The 25,478-nt window shown below is 41.9% G+C and overlaps 2 protein-coding genes and 2 long non-coding RNA genes across 4 annotated transcripts; 1 reads left to right on the top strand and 3 right to left on the bottom strand.

Moving 5' to 3' along the window:
- Nucleotides 1-194: 194 nt before the first annotated feature.
- Nucleotides 195-1,392, bottom strand: LOC118795827. The gene is made up of 3 exons (XR_005005828.1): nucleotides 1,297-1,392; nucleotides 940-995; nucleotides 195-381 (listed from the first exon to the last, which is right to left on the bottom strand). It is a non-coding gene; the product is annotated as an uncharacterized LOC118795827 (long non-coding RNA).
- A 1,678-nt stretch (nucleotides 1,393-3,070) lies between these two features.
- LOC118795833 lies at nucleotides 3,071-4,136 on the bottom strand. The gene is made up of 3 exons (XR_005005829.1): nucleotides 4,095-4,136; nucleotides 3,798-3,952; nucleotides 3,071-3,172 (listed from the first exon to the last, which is right to left on the bottom strand). It is a non-coding gene; the product is annotated as an uncharacterized LOC118795833 (long non-coding RNA).
- Nucleotides 4,137-8,517: 4,381 nt separating this feature from the next.
- On the bottom strand, nucleotides 8,518-9,757 carry LOC118796412 (60S ribosomal protein L7-like). The gene is made up of 3 exons (XM_036555278.1): nucleotides 9,591-9,757; nucleotides 8,962-9,071; nucleotides 8,518-8,723 (listed from the first exon to the last, which is right to left on the bottom strand). Exons 1-3 carry the CDS (start codon nucleotides 9,755-9,757, stop codon nucleotides 8,518-8,520), a joined length of 483 nt encoding a protein of 160 aa, XP_036411171.1.
- A 1,461-nt stretch (nucleotides 9,758-11,218) lies between these two features.
- rdh10a (retinol dehydrogenase 10a) lies at nucleotides 11,219-23,771 on the top strand. Its single transcript, XM_036522033.1, has 6 exons — nucleotides 11,219-12,306; nucleotides 13,248-13,483; nucleotides 20,417-20,515; nucleotides 21,670-21,815; nucleotides 22,361-22,492; nucleotides 22,645-23,771. Exons 1-6 carry the CDS (start codon nucleotides 12,024-12,026, stop codon nucleotides 22,766-22,768), a joined length of 1,020 nt encoding a protein of 339 aa, XP_036377926.1. The 5' UTR covers nucleotides 11,219-12,023; the 3' UTR covers nucleotides 22,769-23,771.
- The last annotated feature ends 1,707 nt before the right edge of the window (nucleotides 23,772-25,478 follow it).

Genomic DNA, 25,478 nt, shown 5'->3' with positions numbered 1-25,478 from the left:
TACCAACTCAACTAGGTACACCAGAATATTGATTTACTTGCATTGCACAAACAGTACTTGCAATTTTAATACTAAATTGAAATGAAATGTTTGTGTACATAAATGTAATAACACAACTATGTTCGAGATATTCTTACAAAAAAATGTTTTGTTTTTTTTTTAACTAAAAAAGTTCTGTTTTGGCACTGCACATGTGTTGTGTCAGTTCATTATTGGCCCTCTTTTGCTAGGAAGGCCTTGGTTAAGATTCCAGCCTCCTGCTTTTCTTCAGCTTCTTAAGGTTTTCTTGCCGCACTGTTTCCCCTTCCAGAGAGCCCATCTCTGCTAGCCTCTGAACGAAAGGGGCAGAGGCTCCAAAGACAGGGTCGGTGTAGGTAAAAGCTGAGGAGTACACAGGAAGCATTACAAATCTCAGTGCTGACAGCGATGAGCTCCACAGGGTAAACAGTAATCTGCTGTTGCTGCCTGAAGAGACAGTTTGTCAAACAGCAAACTGCACTTGACACTGCATTTTGCCTGTACGAAGCCCATCAGTGTAGATCAAAGAGGTGGTGGGCTAAGAAGACAGACTATACTACGGAACGAGGCAAGTGGGCTGTTTCATTAGCAAATATGTGGCCATGACACTTTAGAACTGCTTCTATGTCAATCGTAGAGGTAATGTGACAACAGGAAGGGTAGCAGAATCCTTACATTATTACTCTTAAAACCTACATTTTAGGCATCATGAGTATTTCAGGCTTACAATGTATGGAACACCTATTCCAAAGGAAAAAAATCATGAAAATTAGGATAGATGTAAATGAAGCACATGTTCCTAGCACCTGATTCAGATCATACATTCTACAGCCAAGTTTTGGGATGGTTTATCATTGTACTAAGAACGCAGCTAGCTGCTGAAAACTTTAATCTGAAGCACATCCTGTAAAAGCCACTTACATTTCCTTTGGGCACTGATTCTGAACAGACTGCATGTCCGATTACTTATTCTTGGTCTATGAAAAATAAGAAAGTGAAGTAAGCAGCAAGTCATTCACTGGATGTTTACATTAGTTTACATGAATAAATGTTTTGAGAGCTACGTGAATAAGTCCTATAAAATATACACATCGAGTTATTTCACAAATTTAACTGGGAAAAAAGCAAAAACAAGAAACGTAATTTTTTGTGATTCCATCACAACATGATGTCCTCTGTGACGATTGAAATGAACCAAAAAATAACTAAGAACAAAAGAGGTGATGCTTAGACTACAGGCAGTAAAAGTACTTGTAACATCAACAATAAAACAGGTACCTGTTCAAGTGAGCATCAGTTGAAAAATTTTGCTTTTCACCTACTGTTTGGGCAGCAACTGGCAGCACCATTGCTGGACCTGTAAGATCACATTCCTCACAGGGGCTAAAAATGGAAATTCATGATCAAGCTCACATAATGTGAATAACAGGACATTCTTAATTAAAAAGTAAGCATTTAACTAAAATGACAAATAAAAAAATTACTTGTGCCTCAGCTACAAAACAAAAAATGCTTCTAGTTATTAAATTTCTTTTTTTGTTTGTTGGATTCTGAAATAGACTCCTGCAAAAAAAGACATCTACAAAAAAAACGGTGGTGTAAAATCATGCAAATTATAGACCATAATGTTGAAATAAGACAGAATGAAATGGAGGAGATTACAGCAGAAGGGAAAAGTGAAAAAGGAGAATTTTGTTTTGCGACATCCAAAAATATAAAACTGGTCATAGTTCTTTACAATTCATCTCGAAACATAATATGAAAATACAGGTTTAATATATAATATTTAAGGACAGCTTTAAAATAAGGACAAATATGCAGAATGGAAATACAATTTTCCAGGACATAACCTATTTGAACTAGTATGGTAAGCTGTTTCAGTTCCTTACTAGCACAAATGGAACAACTGTGATTAAGATCAATACTTATTTGGATGACTAGTTTGCCATTCACTGGGTTATGGGGGTCTACTCCATACCTGTACAGCATTGAGAGTTAAGGCTTGTACACACACTGTACACCTAAATTAGTTCCATTAATTACAGCTAGTCACACACTAAGACTTCACTGGTGAGGCTATGTATGTACCTGTCACATACATGGGCTCTTATTTCCTTAAAGTGCTGGTATTCCATAGGCTGAATACAACATAACTACACAAATACAGAATATTTCACATTTGCGGCCACACACAGCCTCTATTCACTTTTCTATATATATATATATATATATATATATATACAAATACAGTAGCAGGATTGATTCTACAGTATATCATATATATGATATACTGTAGAATCAATCCTGTGAGGGACTGAAGGAAATTTAATTATTGTTAACCTCAATAATCCAGAATGAAACCCACAGGTGGGCTACTGTATTTGTTCTGCCCTTATTCTCACTGTCCGCTGATACTCAATGCCTTCAGCAGAGGCAAGAGCTCTGACCTCAGGGACGTTCATTTCCCAACAGGTCTATACGATTACTTACTTCATTCTGTGCACTCAGCCCTCAGGCATAGACTGGCATAGACATCTAAAAACATGATGACACTGATACCTGTTTCTGTTATACGTTAGCCTGATGACATGTCACCTAAAAATAAGACATACTACAGTGCTTAATTACCCTTTATATATACACTGCCCTTCACATTTATTCCCATACCTCTAATTTAAGAGGGACAAAAACACAATATCACAGAAAAAGTATACTAACTGAACACTTTTTTTTCATCTTAAATGTTTGTGTCTTTAATTCAGTATTGTAATCTTAGCACATCACAAAAACAGACTGGTCAAAAATAATGCATTTTGTTTGAGAAAACGCAAGGGCCTTCTCTATACAGTAAGGGTGAGCACGTAGGCTGCTTTCCTGCTGCTCTTACCATGGCAGTTAAAGCTGATTGCTCGTGCCATAAGATGAAACTTCTCAGAGGAATTCTCTTTGTGGTTCAGATAATACCAAGAATCAAAATCACCAATTAGATTGTTCAGATATTCAAAATAAGCTGCTTACCCAAAGGCAAATGGCTTGGAAGGACTGTGGGAAAGTTCTTTGTGTAGCACAAGTCTGTTTATGTGGTTGGATCTGTGAACCTGGTAATCCCGGGGAAGTGGTGGTATGAAAGAATTTGGTTTGGGTAACCTCCTCTCTGTGACGAGAGATACGGAGAACATGTTAAAATGATAAAACCCAGTGAGTTTAGGCAATGACAAATCATGTTAATCAAATGCGTACAACTTATGCTGAGTTTAACACTAAGATAACACTAACCTGCACACTGGACCCAGTTCAGTCCAGCCCAGTGCCAAACAGTATAATGCATATTACTATGCACAAGTAAACTGACAGCAGGTACTGTATAACATCTTAGGTTGTTGCTATGAGTTGGTCACAGTGGAAACCAAAGCAGTAAAATGTGCGAACAAGTCTGTGGTGTTGTTAAGTCTGATATGGTAAGGTGCCGATACATAAATTCTCAAATAGCACAACTACATCCCTTTCTACATTGCACCACGTTCTTTCCACATGTTTATTTTTTCAATCATTTTCTCATCTGCCACTCCCCACTTTATCCACAAGATATGAATGTTGAGAGTGCCATCTGCTGGTGATAAAGTGCATCATTAGTATAAACATACATGAAGATATGCATAATCTGTTAAATGTTACTAAATTTTGAAAATAATGGATACCCCCTGGTTACTAATAAACCAAGAAAGAACTACATAAATATTCATTAATTGCTGGTGTGAACGTTTAAGATGAAAAATTACCTCTGAAATCCAACTTGGAATCCGTCCTATCATTTTTCCATTTCTTGTCAAATAGGAAATGCCTCCCAGAGACATCTATATCTGGGATATTATGTTCGATAGCAAATCTGGTCATTTTCGGATCCTCTCTTGATATGAAAGAAGGGTATGTATACCTGTGGTGAAAAAAAAAATCAAACAATAAACATATATATAAATTCAAGAGGACTGAAATACTACAGCACGCTTTGTCATGTTAATATTGATTTAGTATGCAATATGCTGTAACGTGTGACTTCCATTGCTATGCATACTTACCCCTCAACGAGACAGCTGGCTTCCAATCCTTTGACATCCTTGGACCCTAAAATATGAAAGTAATGCATAAGAAGGCTACAATAATTATAATAATTTCATGTTGGTCGTCGACCAAGTAGGCCTAAGTCTGAAAACATTGCACATAGAGCGCTGGTACGTGAAATCAAGAATATTTCCCTTCCGGGCCCTCAGAGATTCCCGTAGCTGCAATTAGTAACAATGAACCCTACCTATTCATATTAATCACTTAGCTGTAACATAACACTTAACTGACAGCAAGTTAGCTGAACTAAGTACTTTAATATTATATGCAAAATATAATGTAAAATATCGATTTCGATAAAAAATTAATGATATTCATTCTATATAGCCCTGTAGCTTTTCGCTGTGATAGCCAGCTACTTACTGTCTTGCAAGAACTGGGTCCCTGGGGTTCTGCGTCTCGTTGTTAAAGTATTTGATAGTTTGGGCCCTCCGGGAAGTTTTCCCACACCATGCCCCAAATTGGTGCAGCTGATGTGGCCAACTGATCCCAAACTTCTGAGCAGCTGGATGCCGCTGGAGCTGCATTCAGAGGTGTCGTTGCCTAGCAACGCTAATTTCGGACTTGCCATCGGGTAGTTATAGCAAGAAAAATTAGATGATGAATCAATCTAACCCTGAACTTGAATTTTCCAGAAAGCTGACTTGCTAATGGCAACCTAGCCAGAACCTAGGTACAAATTAATCAGACAGACCCTACATTAAATGTTTTTCCTAGCTAGCTAGCTATAGCATCAGTTACCTAGCTAGCTACATAACCAGTCAGTTAGTTAGCTAGCTAGCCAACTAGCTAGCTATTGAGTTTCATCACTTTGTAACACAAGCTACCTGTGCCTAGGTTGAATTAACCTGCTAGCTAGCTCACTGCCATGAACGAACTAACACCTCGGCAACATGGGTAGCGAATTTAAGCTAATACCAGTTTAGACCTACACGGTCATGCTGGCTATCTTCCTCCATGCTGTTCTCAAGAATGACTCTTTTTTACCTTTAGAGACCAATAAATCCTCTGAAAATAAGTCGTACCACAAAAGCAAGTCTGGCTACAGCACAGTGGTAACTAACGTTCGCTAGCTATCTACGGGTTGCCGCGCAACCGAGAGCATTGCATCAAAGATACTTTATCAGATCAAGATGATACTTTACTCTGAAACCGAAAGTGGTAAAACGGAACTGCACAGTCGCTAAAAACAAGGTCACCATGCTGTCTTGTGTTAATTGTATCTTTTTGTATTTGATGTGTGCACACTGGCAATGTTCAAAATATACTATGGTGAAAGAAAGCAATACTACTTAGAGCAATTAAAATACGAGAGCGTTCAGATTTTTAAAAACATAATAAGGCTAATAAGGAGTAAGAATAAGGAACACGTGTCCGGCAACCAATACTTAATAGACCTGACAGGCCAATGTGTTAAGTGATGTCAAAACCAGATCAATGTTCTGTGAACAGCTACAATATACCTAACAGAGCTTTGCTGGAATGAGAACTAACACAGCTTGTGTGCCACTAATACTGGGGATGTGAAACACAAGTGGTCATTTCAACCAAAACGCCACAAAGAACGGAATTGCTTGACAACGGAAATATTTTAAAAAATCTACCAGGCCAAAATGTGTAATCAGGCTCTACTTCTGGAAATCAAGACAGTAGCATTACGTCCACTGTCTAGTTTAGTAATTGAGAGCACATGTAAATGCGCTCTCAATTTTTATAACATGCAGAAAGCAAATCCTGTAAAAAGCTGGTGTCATCTTCTCATTATGACTCTAAACTAAGTTGTAGACTGAATTCATCTTTGCCTATTAATAACTAAGTACGTGGACACTATGACACAGATAATGTTTTTACAGACTGTTGATATGCTCTGTGAACGTTAGTCACTAGTAAGGACAGTTATTAGTCACTGTGCCAGCAACTAACACCGCATGATATTTTAACAGCTTGGATAATTTACTGTTACTGGCTGCTGTACACCTGTGTTCATGATCTTATTGTTCCTGTGATTTATTTGATGTATTTTTCCAAGATAGCTTTGAGTCATTAAGGATAAGGGTCTACCAGATCCTCAAGAACCCACTTGGATCACTAATATTATCCACCAGGTGGTGATAATGTCTTAAATAATAGAGAAAATCTATCAATACAGAAAGGAATGCCCTTGCCAAGTGGAATGTGCAACTTAACAGCAATAAAAGCTGGAAATAGAAGGCAGTGCTGGATGAAGGATGAAATCATGAAATTAGTGTTCAATAAGAGTATGAGCAATCCCATTGTCTTTTTAATATTTTTATTGAGCAATCCCACAGCCAACACCCCACAGATATACCAGCAAAAGAAAGCAGTCTGAAACTACATGTGCAAGAACTGGGCACTTGCTGAACAGTAGCATATTCAACATTGTTTCAATAGCAATACCTTGCCGATTTTAAGCTAACTCATTCTTATGAAACACCACATTTCATTTCCAAATTGTTGAGGATGCTACCTCCCTACAAATTTACCTTAAACTGAGGTGGACAATGTGGATTTTCCAGATGTCAAAAAAAGCATTACTGGTTCCATGATGGACCATATTCAGCAGCTGGGTCATTCCAGGAGAATTTGGCATGACCCTCTCAGATTTTTTTTCCAAGTTGGCACACCAGTATTTGCAGCTGGATTTGCTACTAGGTCTCATGCATATAACTTCAGGGTCTCTGCCTTTGCTTGAATGTCACTGAAATTATCCTTAAGCATATCACATAAATATGAGTGTCATACCTTACTGCCATGATTTTTTTGTTGTAAGACTTGCTTTTGCTGAAGTACAGACTGCAGACCTCCCTCAACATAATCACATGCACGCACAAGACATAGCTAAAAAATGCCCCTCTACCTGGATTCCAAAATCATCTTTATGGTGGCACAAATTTACACAGTTTTACAGTTACAAGCTCCAAGCTGAAGACCTACTCAAAGAGCTGCTTTTGGAAACATTGGGGATTTTATAAGAATCACTGAAAATGGCTTGCCTGTGTGCTGGAAGTTTCCTAGAACACATTCCAGGTAAAAGTGAGCTAACTCTATCCAGCTGTACTAGCTCAATCATCCTTATATCTCATAACTGACAGTATTTTACACCTGGGAACCAAGTCTCAACAAATGAAGATCTTTTAACATCAGCACAGAGATCTTAGCATGTCTGAGGAGAACATGGGTAAAGCTTCACAAGTTGCGTGTTTTGATTGCAACAGGAATCCAAGGAGAGTAGCGGTACAGTACATTGGTAATTACACTATTTTTTGGAACATGTTTGAGGACAATCCTGATTTGAGGACAGGCAGAAAAACTAAGAGAGGACCCTCTCTGAAATTCAATGCGCTGATATAGTAAGAGCTATCAAAAACATTTTCACAAAAGATTTTTTTTTTAATTCAGATTTGCATTTTGCAAATGTATATAAAATTTCAAAACAAACCACAAAGGCCTCAAATGTATCAGGACACATCAAAAGTTTTAACATAAAACATAAATGGGGTTATGTTGAAACTACTGATATTGCCAAAAAGGGCAAAAAATTACCTTAACCAACCATTTCTCAAAATGTACACAATGAACTGAGAAAGCTGCCAATGTAGAAGTCTCCACGACAAATGTGTGAGCCGAATTTACGACAATGTCACATTATACCAGTCTGTCAGTTATGTCTGGGCAACAGTTTAACCTTCACTCCTCCATGAAACGTATTAAGATGATATTTGGTAATCCCTGCCATGTCATGATTCCTGGGTTGTGTTCCATAAGCAGCACCACAAAAATATTCACAGAGGATCTCATGGGAAGTGAAGTTCAGAACTCATAATATTAATCACTAATTTTAGTTCTCGAATCTTCAATCAGCCTTAGAGGCATTTTGCATATTGAAAGCTGCCCTGATTTTTTTTTTCATGTAACCTTTTAATTAGCAATGTTGTGTGCTAAACACCTACTATGGTACAGTGTTAAGACAAACCATCAACTTTCAAACTCGGGTGTATGAAATTCTCCCCAATTCTGAAAGCCAAGGGGAAGTCTGTATCTGAAAATAAAACTAAGTAATGCCCCAGACACAACCTGCCTCATGAAACTGCCTGCAATGATCCTGGCTTTGATCTTCAAATATACATCCTTTATGTGGAGGCTTCGCAGTGTCAGCATTGACAAAAGTTTTCAAAGACACTCAACTCTTCCGTTTATTGCCAAAGTAATGCGAATCAATTTATTCCTACTTCTCTGCACATCGGTCCCACAGATTCCACAAGATGACTTGACACTCCTCAGCCCAAAATAAAATTGCATCACTGGATGATGTTACGTCATGGTGCTATGGGGAAATACCGGCCCCCTCACCATCTTCATTTAGTTCATCCTCCTGATGAGTCTGTTGATCTGATCCTCCCTGTTGCCGGCGTCGCCTCCCTCAACAAAGTGAGTGGTCTTCTTACTCATACCCCCACAAGGGGAGGAGAGCTTTAAGGGCCATAGAAAGTTGCTTGCAGCCTTGAAGTTCTTTCCAACAGTGTAAATTTCATGGATCAAGTCAACACAGATAATTCCATGTTTTCCTGCAGGCACAGAGGATATATTTCACTTAGGGATATAAATGAGTAGCTCTTTTCAAATTCTTTACATGAACATACAAACTGGCAAGAACAAAAAAAAAAAAATATTTCAACTTTTTTCCATGTTATTTCTTGTCTTTGTCCAAACATTCTGTTTCATCACTACCCACACTAGAAGACTGGTTCATCCACCAATAAAAATGTCCAGTGATAAAAGGACATTAATAAGAAAAATATTTACCAAGAGTTTTATCCTTGAGGACGTTGTCCGTCAGTGGAATGCGCTGTTTCTTGATCTTCCCATAGCCACGCTTGTAAATTAACTCATGCACAGACTTCAGGTTGGGATACCTGGGAGGAAAACATGAGCAATCCTCAGTTCCACTACTGCCCCTCGACATTTCTAACACACATTCGAGGCAAAGACGTATTAAGTTACAAGTCTCTCTCTCTGTGCTTACACACGTTTAAGTATGAGCACACAGACTTTTTTCACACTGATTAGAAAAAGCAGAGGCTGCAGGCTATACTACTAAGGTAGCAGTGCTTAGTTTAGTGTGGTTATAAAAGCACGGAATGAGGCATATAGCTTTAGATGACTGTCAGCCTGTCTTTTCAGGTGCAACTGCATAAAAGCTGGTGCTTGGAGGGTAGCGTGACCTTGTGTTAGTTCTGCCTGAGTTCACGCAGCATGATTTTAATGGCAATGAACAACAAGTTCAGCCCCGCATGGATGAGCAAGCTCATAATTTCATTCACCCTGTTTCTAAAGCCGCAGGATCCACAATCTGCATTCACTCAGGGTAACTCATAAAACACCGAAGCATCCCCCCTGACATGTCAGAACTACAGAGGCAATCTTAACCTTACCCCCACACAATGTAAGGTTCTGCAATCCTCAGCATGTTGATGGAGACCTTGTTCAGCTTGACAAGGATGCCATTGAAGATCTGGCAAAGACGGAGAAGCTGCAGCACCTTCCACACCTTGGGGCTGACACCCTTGATGCTAGAAAGATGAACAAACAAAGCTTGCATACTGCCCACCAGCTGCCTAACAAACCATATACTGCAAAGTGTGGTCTCAGAGACTGTTGGCTTAATTAGAAGTGAACTGTCACCATGATCAATAAGATGGGGAAAAAAGTTTCAGCATCATTAATCACGATGTGGAATGTCCCAACACTGGGAAGGTCACCATTCAACACTTTAAAACTCCTTTCCCAGTTCGGCCCATCTTTAGAATCCTCGTAATACATCCAAGGGAACTAGTCAAAGCCCAACATACTTGTTTAACAAAAGGTGAAATGCCACATCAACGCCTCACATCATCATCATTTAAGGTATGTCCGAGTTGGATGCGTCACACTTGCCTGCACAGAATGCTGACGACCATCACTTAACTTTTTTTTCAGCAGAGATCTTTTTGATGCGCATGGCTTTCAAGGTTGCGAAAGCCTTTCGCCTTTTCAAAAGACTTTCTGGGACCGCCGGCACCACGGTCTCTCTAGATTAAAAGGCAACACAACATGCTTCGTAACTCTGCAGATGATATCTAACAAGTAGCAGACAGTACCAGAAACAAAGCCATTGAGAAGCATGTGAGGTACTCAACAAACGCAACTCACAAATTACCTGAATGGTTAATACGAAATTACTGGACATATTCAGCTAGTTGACTGTGATTTGGGAGTTTGACACGAACAGTCACCGATTCTAACAGGCGGCTACATTGTTGTTTATTCCAATAAGTTATTGCACTCTGCCGATATTAAAAACAGCTTGAAACAACGCCATGGTAACGATGGTTACACAAAAACAAGCGGCATACGTTTCTCAACTTGTGTTCTGTTCAGTTTATGGGGATGTACACTTGCATCAGTAGGCTTTGATATTAAATATTCTTTTTACTCAGAAGTTACTGAGTTCCTTTAAAATATTTTCGATGTTGTTTCTACGCGGACGAATGTTAACATTGTTAATGGAGCAAGATTAAAACCACGCTTTTTTAACCCCTACCATCATGCCACCTCTAAGAAGGCACTTAGGTATTCGCAATGTGAATTTAGATTTGCGGTTCGGAGGTTTCAAAAGGAAGTGTGTTAAACTTAAAAAAAAATCTATATATCAAAAGAAATGCATTAAATGTCAAATCTGGGTATCGACAGCAAATGTATCGATAGAGCCTACGAATCTATATATTAGGAAATGATTTTAAATTGGGGAGGGGTGTGGGGGGCATTAAAGAGGATAATTTTTGGGTGGCTAATTCTTGCCTGAAGATGGTGCAAAAATAAATCGACAACTGGTCAAGAAATTTGTAATTAAAAATACATTTATATTTGTATGTATACATTATAAAACCAACATTGAACTAAATAAAAATACTATATATATTTTCAACAGGCACTGACGTAGCCACTCTTATCAGGTCCTTTTGACAGCACGAGCTGGTTTAAAAAGAGCGTGAGCACGAAAAATGTTACGAGAGCAGTCAAGAGCTGTCACTGCGAGGGAAAGGGGGGCACTACAGTCGCCGCTATATGCTTGTAAACGAATGTTTATGATTGGCTGTGGAGCACTTTACTGAGAGACAGATTGATTTAGCTACATTAGCTAGCTATTTATTTGAATGGGTAGCAAATACTTTTCTGTAGTTTTAATTCTAGCAACTGGCAGAGCGTTAGTGTAATTCAGAGTTCAGATAGGTAGCTAGTTGCCTGGAGAATTGCTTGTAAGATCGCTTTATTTGAATAGTCTATTCTGAAAAAGGGTTCAGCAGTTTGGAAGTTGTTTGCACAGACAGTAACTTACACTGACGTTCATTATATATCGAGGATATTTTTTTCATAGTAAAGCAGACACGCACACACAGCTTGTTGGTTTCTTAACGTTTGTTAAAATTTGTAACTAACTTGCTGACTGAGACTGTCAGGGTAGTTATCTGGCTATTATATGATTGCTTGTTATCAAGCTTTACAGTATACTGCATAGGTACGTCTGGTTAAGGTTAGTTGAGTATAACGACAAATCACTAATAATTAACCAACCGATATCGGCTATCGGAGAGAGAAGTTAATATTAACTAGTTGGCTAGCTTGGTAGCTATATTGCTATCAGATTTGTTTAGCAGTGAAAGTCATCGCGCAACTAGCAGCAACACATTGTCTTTTGGAGAGGATATCGTATGCGCAGTCTAGGCACTGACTTCGTTTGTATTTCATAGCCGGCGATTTAAAGACCACTTTGAGCTTTATTCCAGTCAAACAAACGTGTCTGCCAGTAGTTTGTAACGTTGAGCAGAATGAATATCCTTGCGGAGTTTTTCGTGGTCATTTTAAAAGTGCTCTGGGCTTTTGTGGTGGCCGGTCTTAAATGGTTTGTGCGACCAAAAGAGAAAAGTGTTGCGGGTCAGGTGTGTGTGATCACCGGGGCAGGCAGCGGACTCGGTCGCCTCTTTGCCAAGGAGTTTGCCCGACGACGGGCAGTACTGGTGCTCTGGGACATCAACAGCCAAAGCAATGAGGAGACTGCGGAGATGGTGCGACAGATCTACCGCGAACTGGACAGCCCAGTTCACAAAGATGGTAATGTAGAATATGTTTATCGTTAGATGGCTGTTAACTAGAATTCACTTGAAAATGCGTACAATCTGCATGTAACTACCCATTCTGTGAAATCGGCAGGAAGAAACTGCATTTTCAGTTTATCCACTAGCCCGTCCGCCAGTTAGCTACTTAGAGGGGCGAAATCCAGATGTCTTCCTTGCCAGGTATATAGTTAGGGTAGGCTACGTAACTTGCAAACTTTACTAATGTTACTTTTGAATGGCCGGCTGTCTGTAGGAGTAGTTAGAGATTGGCTACTGTTCTGCAGCTCTCGGAGCGCAAATTCAGTTCGTCTTTTGAGATCGAACAACAGAAAGTAACCAGTTGCTGTATATTGCCAATGTGTCTGTATTCGAATCTTAGAAATGAAAATTAGAAGAACAGATTTTCAGAGAACCCGGTATATATTTCGGAGCTTTGTTGGGAACTTTTTATGTGGCGCTCAGAGGTGGGTGTTGTTGGCTGGATAAAAAATGCACTTTGCCGAAACTAAGCATAAGCATGTTCTCAGCCACATGAGCTCTTGTGGTAGTGGAAGTTGCCGAAAATAAGAGCCCTAACTGCATAAAGATTATCACCAGCAATAGCCAGAGGGCTGTGATGTGCCATTAATACACCACGATGCATGCGGATTGTTCCTGAATCCGACTCAGATTACTTTAACTGTGAGGAAAACAAAGCAGGCTACGTTAAATACAGTTTATAGTGTCAATCATTAAAGAAATATCCTGCGTACCGTTTTTTAAGTATGACTGTTACAATCCCTGAGACAGAGAGTGGAAAATTCGGACTGAAATATTCATAGTCATTTGTCTTGATTTTTTTTTTTTTTACTTTTTTTTTTTTTAAGTTGTGTGATTTGATTGTAGCGTTGGCCTCTTGTCTGTCCCCACACTGATCACTTCTGCGCTCGGCTACAGGAGCTGTGAGCGGTGTCGAGGAGGTCCCTCCGTTCCAGCCTCAGGTGTACACCTATGTCTGCGACGTGGGCAAGCGCGAGAGCGTGTACTCGACGGCGGAGAAAGTGCGGCAAGAAGTGGGGGACATCGACGTGCTTATCAACAACGCCGGCGTGGTGTCCGGCCACCACCTCCTGGAGTGTCCCGACGAGCTCATCGAGAGGACCATGATGGTCAACTGCCACGCACACTTCTGGGTGAGCCCCCTCGTCTCTGCCAAACAACAGCTGTAAGAATACAAGAATGCCTGTTGAGTGGGAGGATGTAAATAAGCAACTTCAACGAGGTAGACTCCAGAAACGCTTATTTTTTTTTTGTAATTTCCCAGAAAAAAAGCTTATGGCATGACACTGCTCTCTCTCTCTTGATTAATTGTTATGCTCAGCAAGCATTTTAAGTGTCATTTCATCACACTAATCTGTCTGCTTTATGCTTTTGAGGGTCAGTTTAAACAGTATTGGGCTATTAGCATATAGGCAAAGGCTATTTTGTGACTTTCCAAGTCACCCCAGCAGCGGTGCGCTGCATTTGAGCCGTTAGCAGAGAGTTGAATGTCTTCAATGAATGTCTGACTGATTTCCACCACGCTCTTTTGCAACCTTGCTTTGAAGCCCAGCAAGACCGAGTACAAGGTAATGGAGGAGGGACAGGAAACTTAAAATAATGGCCATAAAAAAAGACTCCCCATCGTCAAGCACTGCTAAACACACATTTGTGTATCGGAACCAAATTAACCAAATTAATCACGTCTCATTGAAGTCGATGCATTGGCAAGCTGAGGTCAGAATCATCCCTCGGTGTGTGCAGCACTCCCCGCTTATTGTCTTAAGCTTGTTAACATAGCTGTTACTTCCTCCCTGAGTGGTTGAAGCTTCACTCATTCCTGGTTTTAATAAATGTAGCAGACCTCTGTGGGGCATTTTTTTTTAGCAGTGAAACCTTGGCATCTGTTTAAAGTCTGCATTTTCCATTTGTTTTGATTCTGGCTTTGCAAATGTCTGCCAAAGTGAATATTTATTGTAGCGGCTGGATGGACTGCTCATGTAGAAATCTCCAGGCTTTGTCACAATGATGAACTGGAGTTTCAGCAGGGCCTGCCTTTAAAGCTCATTAATATCTTGGGTATAAACAAGCCTCATTGAGACTAGCAGTGGGGTCGATCGGCACATCAGGAACAATCTGCACTCCCCAGGCCTACCAGTTAATTAAAGGCTATTGAAGACCACATCCTGCTCTGGGAAGTGCCATTTGTGTTAAACCATTCTCACTTTGCGTCCCTCTAATTAACCTCATGTTAGTAAATGAGTAAATTCTGAGGTTTGTGGCCAATCTTGTTTGAGGAGGACCACCCTTGTTGTAAGTGGCTCAGTGGTGAGATATTTTCTTTTGGAGCAGAGGCACACTGCAGCGGTGTTCTTTGCTGCAGTCTCATTTAACTCCCGCTTTTACAATAAGCCGTTTATTAGTGTGACAAGATGACAAATGACTTGATTCAACTCGTTTTAGTGTTAAGTGGCCAGCGGACAAACGGTGACAGGGTTAGTTTGATAAGCGTAGCCGCTCCGAGTGTGGGTTACCACCAAAGTATTTTGTATGTCTTAATTCAGTCATTACTCGGTTGATTTTTAGTTGACATGGAGAACAGTGGTGATAGCAGCTTCTGTGTTAAACTACCTTTACTATTGGCAGTCACATACCGGTTTAGTTGCTTGAATTCATAACATTTAACCCAGTTAAAGACATGTAATTATAGTGGGCACAAGGAGCCCCTATTTGCATGTGCATTGTTTAACACCTACATTTTTCCTGAAATCTCCCACTATGTTGCTTACTGTCCCCTCAGACTAGTGGTATTATAGTAGAGACAAGTGGGCATACTCATTAAGCTTTTCGTCATGTTTTCTTTTGTCTGATGCAGGCCACTGTTTCTTTGGGGGATAAGATGAAAGGAAGTCTTAATGAATGGCGACAGGCGACTGCCGCAGAATGGAGGATGTGGTTCATTAGAGCCACAGACCAGCTGAATAGACCAAGACCAAAAGTGAATTTTGACACAAACACATGTAATCATAATTGTGTGCCGCATGCAGATGGGGGTATTAGCGGAGGAATTCTAATTGCTTGAAGCAGATACCTAAATCGGAAGCGTTTTCACGGTTGCCCATTCGTGAAGATATCCCTAATAAAAAATGGTGAAATAAAATGAGTATTGCGCCCTCGTTGTCGAGGCTTCTTAATTTGGTGAGGAAATGCACAGCTTTTTCAAATGGTTATAAAAGGTGGCCTTCTAAGGGCATTGATGCAGCTCCATCTCTCCTCTGTCCTCTGTACATGTATTCTCCCCCAGCCAATCCAGACACGCGCCGTGCATACACAAGCAGCGTAGTTTCATAACTGAAAGCTTAGAGGAAAACATTCTGCTGTGAGTGTGCGAGCCTTCGCTCTGTGTGACTTCCATCAGTCATTCCCCCACAGCTCACACAGTGGTCCTGTGCTTGTCCCACTGGGGCAGTCTTTCTCACTATGCCAAGGAGGATTCTGTTGGACCATCATTAACAGGTTTGCAGTTACTCCTTGAACGGCAGGAAAACACGCTCTGAAAAAGATTACTGCTAATCTGCTCTTTGGTGAAAATACACGATTGCACTTTCTGCGCAGTCTCTTCTTTGGGGTTGGCTCTTTTTTTTTTGTATTCATTTTATTTTCTTGGCAAAGCGATTGCATAAGAAGACAAAGATGTTTACAGCGCCCACGGATAAGATATGTGCGCTCATTGAAATGCTACCTCAGCAAACAGGACAGTGTGCTTGTTGGCTCTGTTTGAGAGGCAGAGATTGCGATACCCATTCTTAGCCGTGCCAGGTTTCACTGATCTGATGCAGAATCCGATGGACAGAAACACCCTTCAGCACATTCCTGCTCCTGCAGAAGTCCAGCTGAACTTGCTGAAGGAAAACCAAGATTTTCAAAAAGACCAGTAGCATATGTTTCTTTGTTAGGCCTATCCTGAATTGCTTATTCTGAGGTTATTCAGAGAGTTTGCGCAATAACTAAAAATGGCAAAACATGGAGTGAGGGGGGTGGGGGGGTGGGGGTGGGGAGGGGGTTCCAGATGGAAGACAGTTTTTGGATTATGTGGTGGGAATGCCGCTCAGATGCAAAAGCTAGCAGGAAGTAAGACAATTATCTAAGCATGGTCCTCTGCCAGGCTCCCTGGACACCACTGAGGGCCCCCCGTTTTCCAGCAGGTTTTAGGGGAGGGGTCCGCAGCTGTACAGGCACCAGTGACCAGCGCTGACCGCTTAGCCCATCATGACAGTGAGCGGAGCCTGAGTCCCCCCTCCTTTCTTTCCTGAGAGAAGGCGAGCCACACACGCCACTTGTCTGGAGTGTTTATTTTTTGTGCCCTTTAAATGTTCTATCGCTTGACCATCAACAAGACGTGGAACATAACGTGACCACCGGTTGCTCCCAAAAGCGTGACTGGATTTGTGGTCCAAGGTCCAGACTCCAGTTTGGGTTGTATTTTTTTTTTTCAAAACGGAGGTCCTGCATGTTATTTTTAAACAAAGTTTGGGGGGGGGGGGGGGCTGTTCTCGTCACCTCGAAACGGCGAGAGCCAGGGCGAAGCTCGCGGCGAAAGGGGCTGATTGGTCGCACGGACTGCGTGGGCGGTGTGGCGGCGGGATGGCAGAGGAGCGGGGGGCTGTGGAAGTGAAGGGCCGGAGGAACTCCCTGGAGAAAGGCTTCAGGGGAGGCCACTCTTGTACACAACCGCGCTGGTAATGGGGAGCTGCTGCCTGACCCACTTATCTGACAATTGGTTTCTTGTCTTGGGATCAGCTTGACAAGATGCCAAGCGACAGGAGCCAAGTTCTCCAAGCCGCATTCCTGCCCAGCCAGGAGAAAGGGAGCAACCAGGCAGAAGAGTCTTACTTGAGTAGTTTTATATGGTCCTGGGAGCAGTGCACCTGTACTCTAGTTGTTATTTGACTTGATACTGCTCATATACTCAAGGTCCAGTGGAGTGAGTCATGCGGATGGCTTTGTTCATCAGTGCATGCTCATTTAGCAGCCGCTGTGTCTGATTTTGCAGCTTGAGGAGCTTATGTTCTTCTTAATGGGCTGCTTGGATGGTGTGTTTCTTTTGAACGTGCATATTTAGGGCCTCTTAGACGAACACACATACACACACATGCACATTATGAATCATTAGCTTGGCAACTGTGTACACATTCTTAAATGGAATTAAATTGATAGTGTGGTAATTAAACTGATTAACGTTCAAAAGCAAAGATTTGGCAACATTGCCTTGTCAGGGTGGCCATCTGAGTCCTGTATAAGGATTTTGTGGCTGTGAGTGAGATCTTGAGCACTTACACAAAACAAGTCAATTTTTTTAATATCTACAAATCCTGTGTTGCTCAGTGAAACCATGCCTTGTGCTTGTCCACTGCCCTGTTTTTGTGAATAGGGTGGACTCGAGTGAACCACTGGCAGCCCCAGGATCCATCTATTGACCAGTGGCACCAGGGGTAAATTATTCGAAGATCAATAAAGAGGTGCCTCACTTGACTTCAGTGGATGCGCCGTTCTGGTGATGGAACGGCCAGTTTTGTGCCTGGAAATCACAGTAACTGGAAAAAAGGGAGATTGTCATTCATGCCTCTGTAAACATTGACAGGAAAACAAAAGTGCCCTCATTACATTTTACCAAGGACAAACTATATCTGTCTATAGAGGGGTGACTAATTAGGAGCCATCTGGTGTTCCCTCTGGGCAATATTTGTACGTATTCCTGTTGGATGTACAGTTGCACTAATCTAGGGTGACACCGCAGCTGTGTGGTGCTTTGTCCAGCGAAATGCACTTCAGTTTGTCTCAATTAAGGAGCGCAACAGGCACGGAACCACCACACGGTCAAGGAGCCTCTCCGCTGTTGGGAGTTAATTTAGCGTAAACGCAGGCGTTGAGAACCAATTACGAAAGCTATGAAGTAAGACACAAACTCCTGTTTGGTTTCACACGTTTCGTGTCCGAAAGGTCAGCGGGGGCCACGGCGACATTCCGGGGCTGCCATGAGAGGCGTCCCTCCCCGCCAGCCCCGCTTCAGCCTGCGTGGTCCTCCTCTTCCTCGCCCCAGGCGAATCCGGTTCGTAAAAGGCCTCTATCGATTTGTTCTAGGTGCTGCTGCCGTTGGGAGCCCGCGCGTTAACCCTCATTAAATTCTGCTGGGTGAAAAAACTTTCAGCATGTTTTGGTAATACTGGGGGGGGGGGAGTTAATGTCTCTTCAAGAAAGCAGCTTAGCCTGTATCTTTTTGGCAGGCCTGTTGACTGTAAACTCTCGGAGGGCCAAATCGCACCTCTGCCCTGTACCTCGCCGTGTTTAGGAGGTGTTGGCATACACGCAGTGTGGGCACTTCTGAAGTAATGCTTCATTTGCACGCATACCTACTGACCCCCATTTTGGCATGAAGAACTCGCACTTAACTTCTGCCCAGTCAGGATGTTCTCCCTCAGATGGACCTCATCAGAGTAAACGGAAAGTTTTCTTGGACCACTTTTAAATATTTAGTGTCCCAGAATAGTCGAGGGAAGCACAGATGTTTGGCTCTGGTGTATCAGAATTGCTTGTCCTTTAGAATTTATTAAAAATGGATCTTGCCCCATAATGAGACACACGTACTGTCAGCAATCATTTCTGAAGAAAGTTTGGGTTAGTGTTACATATCTCGTCTGACACGTTTCAACTATAAAGTCTGGCTGGAAGACTTCAGTGCTTTGCTTTCTTGGAATAGCAGGCACTGAGTAATGCCAGTAACGAAAAGGCGTACAAACCCCCCAAGATGTCAGATCCACATCTATAAAACCAGCTGCTTGACAGATTTGCACATTCACCAAGTTTCTAGAAGTGGATTCCTCTCTTGTGTGCGTAGCTGTACAAGTTGGTACCACTCTCTCAGAAACAGGCAAGTTTTAATTTTACAGCCCCTGTTTATAAATGGTGATATCAGGAGTGCCAGACTGCTCTGTGTTGTTCTTGGCCTTTGTATGCATTTTGTAGCATTTCCATGTGTTCAATATGGAGGCTTTAACGAAGGGCCTGGTATGTTTTAATACAGCTAGATTTACGGTATTCTGCAGTAGAGGAAATGCTCATGTTTACTGCTTTATTATCTATTGTACTTCTATCCCTATTGCTCTCAGCTCCCTCCGGATATACAATAATATTGCACCCAGTGGTGGCCCACCAAGAGTGTAGGCTGTCATTATGTGGTAACATAAAAAACTTGAGGAGCGGTGACAATTCCACACACAAGCCCACGTTTTAAAGGTCCTGTTTTCTGGGGTCACATGACTGGAAAAGGGCAGCGTTATTAATGAATGAAACCTTTTTAACAGTCAGTTACGTACACCACTTGATTGCGTACACTCATGTTCAGTTGCTTTACCTTTTCACATTTAACATGCTGTCCCACTACATAGCATTTTTAAACTTTTTTTTTTTTTTCCCTCCATCCACTGTTACACTTTGACATTCCAAGAGGTACTGCATCAACAGGGTTGGAGGTTTGAATTGAGTTGTGTGGCGTGTTGAGTAGCAGCTGTCTGCACCTCTATACAGTGTGGTGTTCTGTTGGGCACTGGATCTGTGTGGGAAAGGGCTTAGCCAGGCAACGGGAGCATCACGCTTCCAGGTCTGCCTCTGTTTCAGGCAGGAAAAAGAAGAGATTGATCTTTTCTCCTCTCTCCAGCAAATTTTCATTGGCTTAAGTCTGTGACTTGGTCTATAAATTTTCATCCGCTTTCATCTGTGAACTTGGATTGTACCTGTTGCCTGAAATGTGTATTATTTCTGCGTTTTGTACATCTAAGAGTTATGGGTTTCTTAAGACCTTAGTAGCCCAGTTGCTTGTGCCTATTCTTAAGAATGTTATGACGTTTTCATTCCAGCATTGAAGGCTCTGTTCTCAATATAGGCATGGAGCGGAGAGGAGAGAAGCCCTTTTTGGCTTTGCTTTCCTTCATAACGGGTTGCCAAAGGCCTTTGATCTTTTTTTTTTTTTTTTTCTTCTTCAGGCTAACTGCATCACTAATGTAACTCGTCTTTTTTTTTTCTGCTTCCAGACCACCAAGGCGTTTCTTCCCAAGATGCTGGAGATGAACCATGGACACATTGTGACAGTTGCCAGCTCACTGGGATTATTCAGCACAGCTGGCGTGGAGGTTCGTATGCTGCATCTCCCAAATAAATCTATTGGCAACCCAGAAAAAAGGACAGTCTGTTTAGAGAAGTCCAATATGCTGGCCCTCTGCTGCGTGGTAATTCGGTTTTGTTAACAAGCCTTTTTGCATTTTTTTTTTCGCCAATTAAGGAACACGATTCACTTGGGAATCCTGATTTTAGGGGGGCTCTGTCTCTACCTGCGGGGGGCACGGGGGCCCAGCCGAGCGCTGCGTTTGTGAATGGAAGCGCTGAATATCTCTCTCTCAAACCTCCGCGAAGGGAGAATCTGATCACTGTGTCCCATTCTCTTCGGCCATTCAGAGCTGGCTGTATGTAAATTCATTTCTTCCCTTCCCTTTTTTTTGGTCCGGGACACTGTTCAGATTTAAATGTACCCCTGTCGGGCTAACTTGCAGCAGAAGCAGGGACGAGCGGGTCCACCATCACCAGAGGAGTGCTCCCAAAGAGCGGCCCCCAACGTGTTCATTTAATATTCCAATGAGATCACAATATTTTGCTTTCGCTCGAGGCCCGAGTCCAGGCCGGTGTCATATTTTCCTTCCAGGCCAGTGTTATATTTACTGTACTGCCTTTTGTTTTCATAGCTGTGAGCTGGCTTTCGTTTTACAAGCATTCATCCATGACGATTAGTGTGACTTCAAAGAGACCTCAGCACATTGTTGTTGGTTTTTTTTAACCTGTTATTATGCTTCCCAGAAATGCATTGAAAGTGATTTTATTGCCTTGCGTTAATTTTGCGACTGAAGCTACCAGTTTTACAGCGCGGGTATGGTTAGGACTCTTTGTCCATTAGTGTTTATCTACGTGCATCTGTGTTTGCCGAGGCCCTTTTGAAGATTATTTCCACACCGAACCACATCAAAACATTCCTGTGAAGCTAATGCCTCTCCTGCCATAGGAAAAAAAAAAGAAGAAAGCTAATGAAACCGAGGAACGCTTCGTTGTGTCACAGAGGGAGGAAAATGCCCAAGAACAGTTGCTAACGGTTGTCATTAGCACAGACATTTTAACGAGTGCTCTCTCTCTCTCTCTCTCTCTCTCTCTCTCTCTCTCTCTCTCTCTCTCTCTCTCTCTCTCTCTCTCTCTCTCTCTCTCTCTCTCTCTCTCTCTCTCTCTCGTGCTCCCTTCTCAGGATTACTGCGCGAGCAAGTTTGGCGCAATAGGCTTCCACGAGTCCCTCAGCCATGAGCTAAAGGCTTCGGAGAAAGACGGGATCAAAATGACGCTGGTTTGCCCCTACCTGGTAGACACTGGCATGTTCCGAGGCTGCAGAATCAGGTAAGCAGGTTGTAACTGTTCAGAGGAAACTGTTAAAAGTAAAACGTGTGCGTGCACACACACACACACACACACACACACACACACACACACACACACAGTCAAATTTCTGTCCGTATATCAGTACCCACTTCAAGTCATGGCTGGTCACATGGCTACATTGATAAATTAACCAGTCAATACTACTGATGACATTTAGCTTTTTTTCCCATCATTCACTTTTTTTTTTTTTTTTAAACATGCATTAAGATATTTGTGAGGTGATAATATGTTCTTTACAAGGCGAGCTGTGATTTATATTTTAGTGCAACAGATGTTTTTTTTGTTTTTTTTTTTTGATCTGTTTCAACTCCTCCTCTCTCACAATTCAAACGAAAAGGTGTTCCCCTTCATCTGCAGAGCAGGTGCCCAGCACAGGCATTTCCCTAGGTCTCCAGTCACTTAGCGTGTGATGTGGCAGGCCGTCTTAAACGTCTGTAATTTCAATAGGACATGAAAGGTATTGTTAAGCGCCCATGGTTTCTTAACTTCTTGTCTGCATGCAGGAAGGAGATTGAGCCGTTCCTCCCTCCCCTGAAGCCCGAGTTCTGCGTCAAGCAGGCCATGAGGGCCATCCTGACCGACCAGCCCATGATCTGCACGCCTCGCATCGTCTACATGGTCAACTTCATGAAAAGGTGAGAGCGACGACCGGCAGCATTAAGAATGTGGCCGTACGCAACCTGGAACGCCTTGGCCTTTTTTCCTCCCCCCCTCAGAGGGAAATTGATACATGGGAGGTGCATAGATGTCGGACGCTGACTCATTTCCCTTTCACTGTCTCTTGCAGCATTTTGCCCTTCGAGGCCATTGTGTGCATGTATCGGTTTCTCGGAGCAGACAAGTGCATGTACCCGTTCCTGGCTCAGAGGAAGCAGGCCATGAACAACAACGAGGCCAAGAACGGGATCTAGAGGGCGCTGTTCCCAAGTTGTACAACGGCACATTTCCTGAACGAGGAGGATAAGACCACTGAAGCAGCATTAGGAAAAAGACTGAATCTCGACTGGTGCACTTGCATTGAGCAGATGCAAAGGTTTACCATATTGTTCCTCTGGAACAAAGAAAGCTGTGTACTACACTAAGGATTTATTTGTATTTGTTTAAGGTTTGTTTAAAGAAACCACCTGTCTATATACTGTGTTGACAATAGTTTTGAAATCATACAAAAGGTATTCAATAATTAACTATTTACGTAATGTAGTCACCAGCATTATTTAGTGTCTTTGTGGAAAAATACAGTATGTTACTGTATGAACAGTAAATCTTGTCACTTTGTTTTTTATTTTTATTTTTGTTTTTGTTTTTTTGTAGACATGCACTGTAATTACCGACTTAATTTCTCCACACTGCCGACACTATTTATGTAGAACAGTTCCACAGCATAGTATTTCACTACTTCCATTCCCAACACTGCAAGGTCCATAACCACAGACCACAGAGGCTGCATCTATAGGTGGCATCTGGCTGTCGGGTGGGGGAGGTCACCCAAATAGCCGCCCACATTACGACAGATCCTGGCTCGCGTCCGACAGGTCATTAAATGCACTGCCAAGTGGTAATCATTTTTGTACTCCGGTCCTCGGCATCATTTGGACACGCAGCACTCCGTCTTTGTTGCTGTGCGCCTGTCAGCACAAGGACGTTCACTCTTCAGACCCTCCTTTCTCGCGTTGCTGAAGCGTTAGACTCTTTGTGTGTCTCGGGTTTGTGCTGCTCAGCTGATTAAATGGAAATGCAATCAATAGGTCAGGGGTCAGCGCCCCACACTGAATCCAGTTCATATTTGGCAGCGCACATTGATCATGCTCAACATCACTGAGAAGCTAAAAGTGGATGCTCAGTTGGTGTAAGTCTTGGATGTACAGTTGGATTTATTTTTGTAAACATTCATGTGAAAGTACTTGAGTGTCTGAAACATCAACAATATTTCTGTCTGTTTTTTTTTTTTTTTTTTTTTGCTTTAGAGCCAACTGTCCATTTTTGTAAATCCAAGATGTAAATGCCTTGGGTCACCTTTTGGAAATAGTTTTATTTGAAAGGTAGGGTTGAATAAAATTGGATGTTTTTTTTCTATACAAACATGTCATTTGTCTGTCATGAGTTTGTCTTTACCAGTGAGTTGCTTAAAGAACATGATCTATATACACTACTGACTAGTAAAACAATTGCTCCGAAGTTTTGACATATTGATCCTTACATGAAACTGTCCGTCTACGTCATTTTCAATTAAGTGTTAATGTTTTAACTGTTGTGAGTACCCAAAATTGACTCCATTGAAACGAAACTCTCCATTGTTAGGTATTTGGATATGTTGTATACTTTAGCAAGAGCTTTGAATTTAAACAACATTCCAGTAGGCGTCGTTTCTTCACTGACAGTCATGAGCCTGAAATCTCTACCTCTCTTAATTTTATGCCATTTGTTGACAGTATGACATAAGCCTCTTTTTTTGTAATTTTCTTTCAAGACTGCTCTTTAGAGGAGCAGTTTGTATGTGGTTCTGAAGTTTAGTGTCTCTACCTAACTTAAATTAATAAAGTGATTTAGATTATTATGTGGTGTCCTTTCTTTTCATGCACATGCCTCAAAATGTCTGAGATGGTCATCACATTTACATTTGACATGACCAGATAGGAGCTTAACCTCATGACAGAGGGGTTTTCATTTTTAAGATGAATAGTTACGCTGTTATTGATCTTTGCACTACCTCCCAAATGAATGACGGGGGCCAGAATTGAGGGTGGGCCACTCGTAGGCCAGGGCATGACTTAACAGTTGAACACAGGAGATTTTCCCACAGGTCTCTACGTGTTTAGACTGCAGAGACCCTCATTGCGTCTAAGTCAATAAGCACATCAGTTCGATCTCAACCTGTGCGACGTGGTTGACCACAACAAAGTGTTCTTCAAGGGAACACCACAGTAACCTAATCCCCACAGGGACCGTGCAGGCTGATTCCTGAACAGGGTGTTCCTGAGTCCCAGAGGGAAGGGAGGAGAGGAGAGGAAACGGTTCCTGATCGTTTCATGTGTCTATTCCAGCAGTGCCGTTCCACCCTCTTCCTCCTCACTCACATTGTTGTGGTTGGTGGTGTCGCAGTCATAATTCATCGGGAAATGTGACGTTTCCAAGGAACATGGGCGTAAGCTGAGAGCCTCGTGTCTCTGTTCACTGTATTAATAATTTTGAAATGTGTAAGTCATCACCTCTTGATCAAGAGTGAGCTCACAGGGACACATACTGTGAAGAAAGTATTGGAAGTAATGAGTAAAGATTCTGTCCAATTCTAAGAGCTATATTGTAAATAATCAGGAAATAAATACTATCCTTCAAGTAGTAACATCCCTTTCCCCCCTAAAAGTCCCTGAATTAGAATTTCATTCAGGACCATGTACCTGAAGTTGGATAGTTAGACGAGTGTAATTCCTACCAAGTGCCTTGTAATTGTATTAAATGTGTCAGGGAAGGATCATAACAAAATCATAATACATGGTCTGTAATCCATTAAATACTCTCTGAGAATTTGGACCTGGGTCAAGCCTTCCATTTGAACACTTTAAAATAACTGGGCAACCCAATAATTGTTTGAAGGTGATTTCAGAGTGTTTGCACGCCTATCTG

The sequence above is a fragment of the Megalops cyprinoides genome, chromosome 2 (assembly GCF_013368585.1).
Source record: "Megalops cyprinoides isolate fMegCyp1 chromosome 2, fMegCyp1.pri, whole genome shotgun sequence".
Classification (NCBI taxonomy): domain Eukaryota; kingdom Metazoa; phylum Chordata; class Actinopteri; order Elopiformes; family Megalopidae; genus Megalops; species Megalops cyprinoides.
The sequence above is the reverse complement of the archived record's forward strand: the minus strand, read 5'-3'. Positions and strand labels throughout refer to the sequence as shown.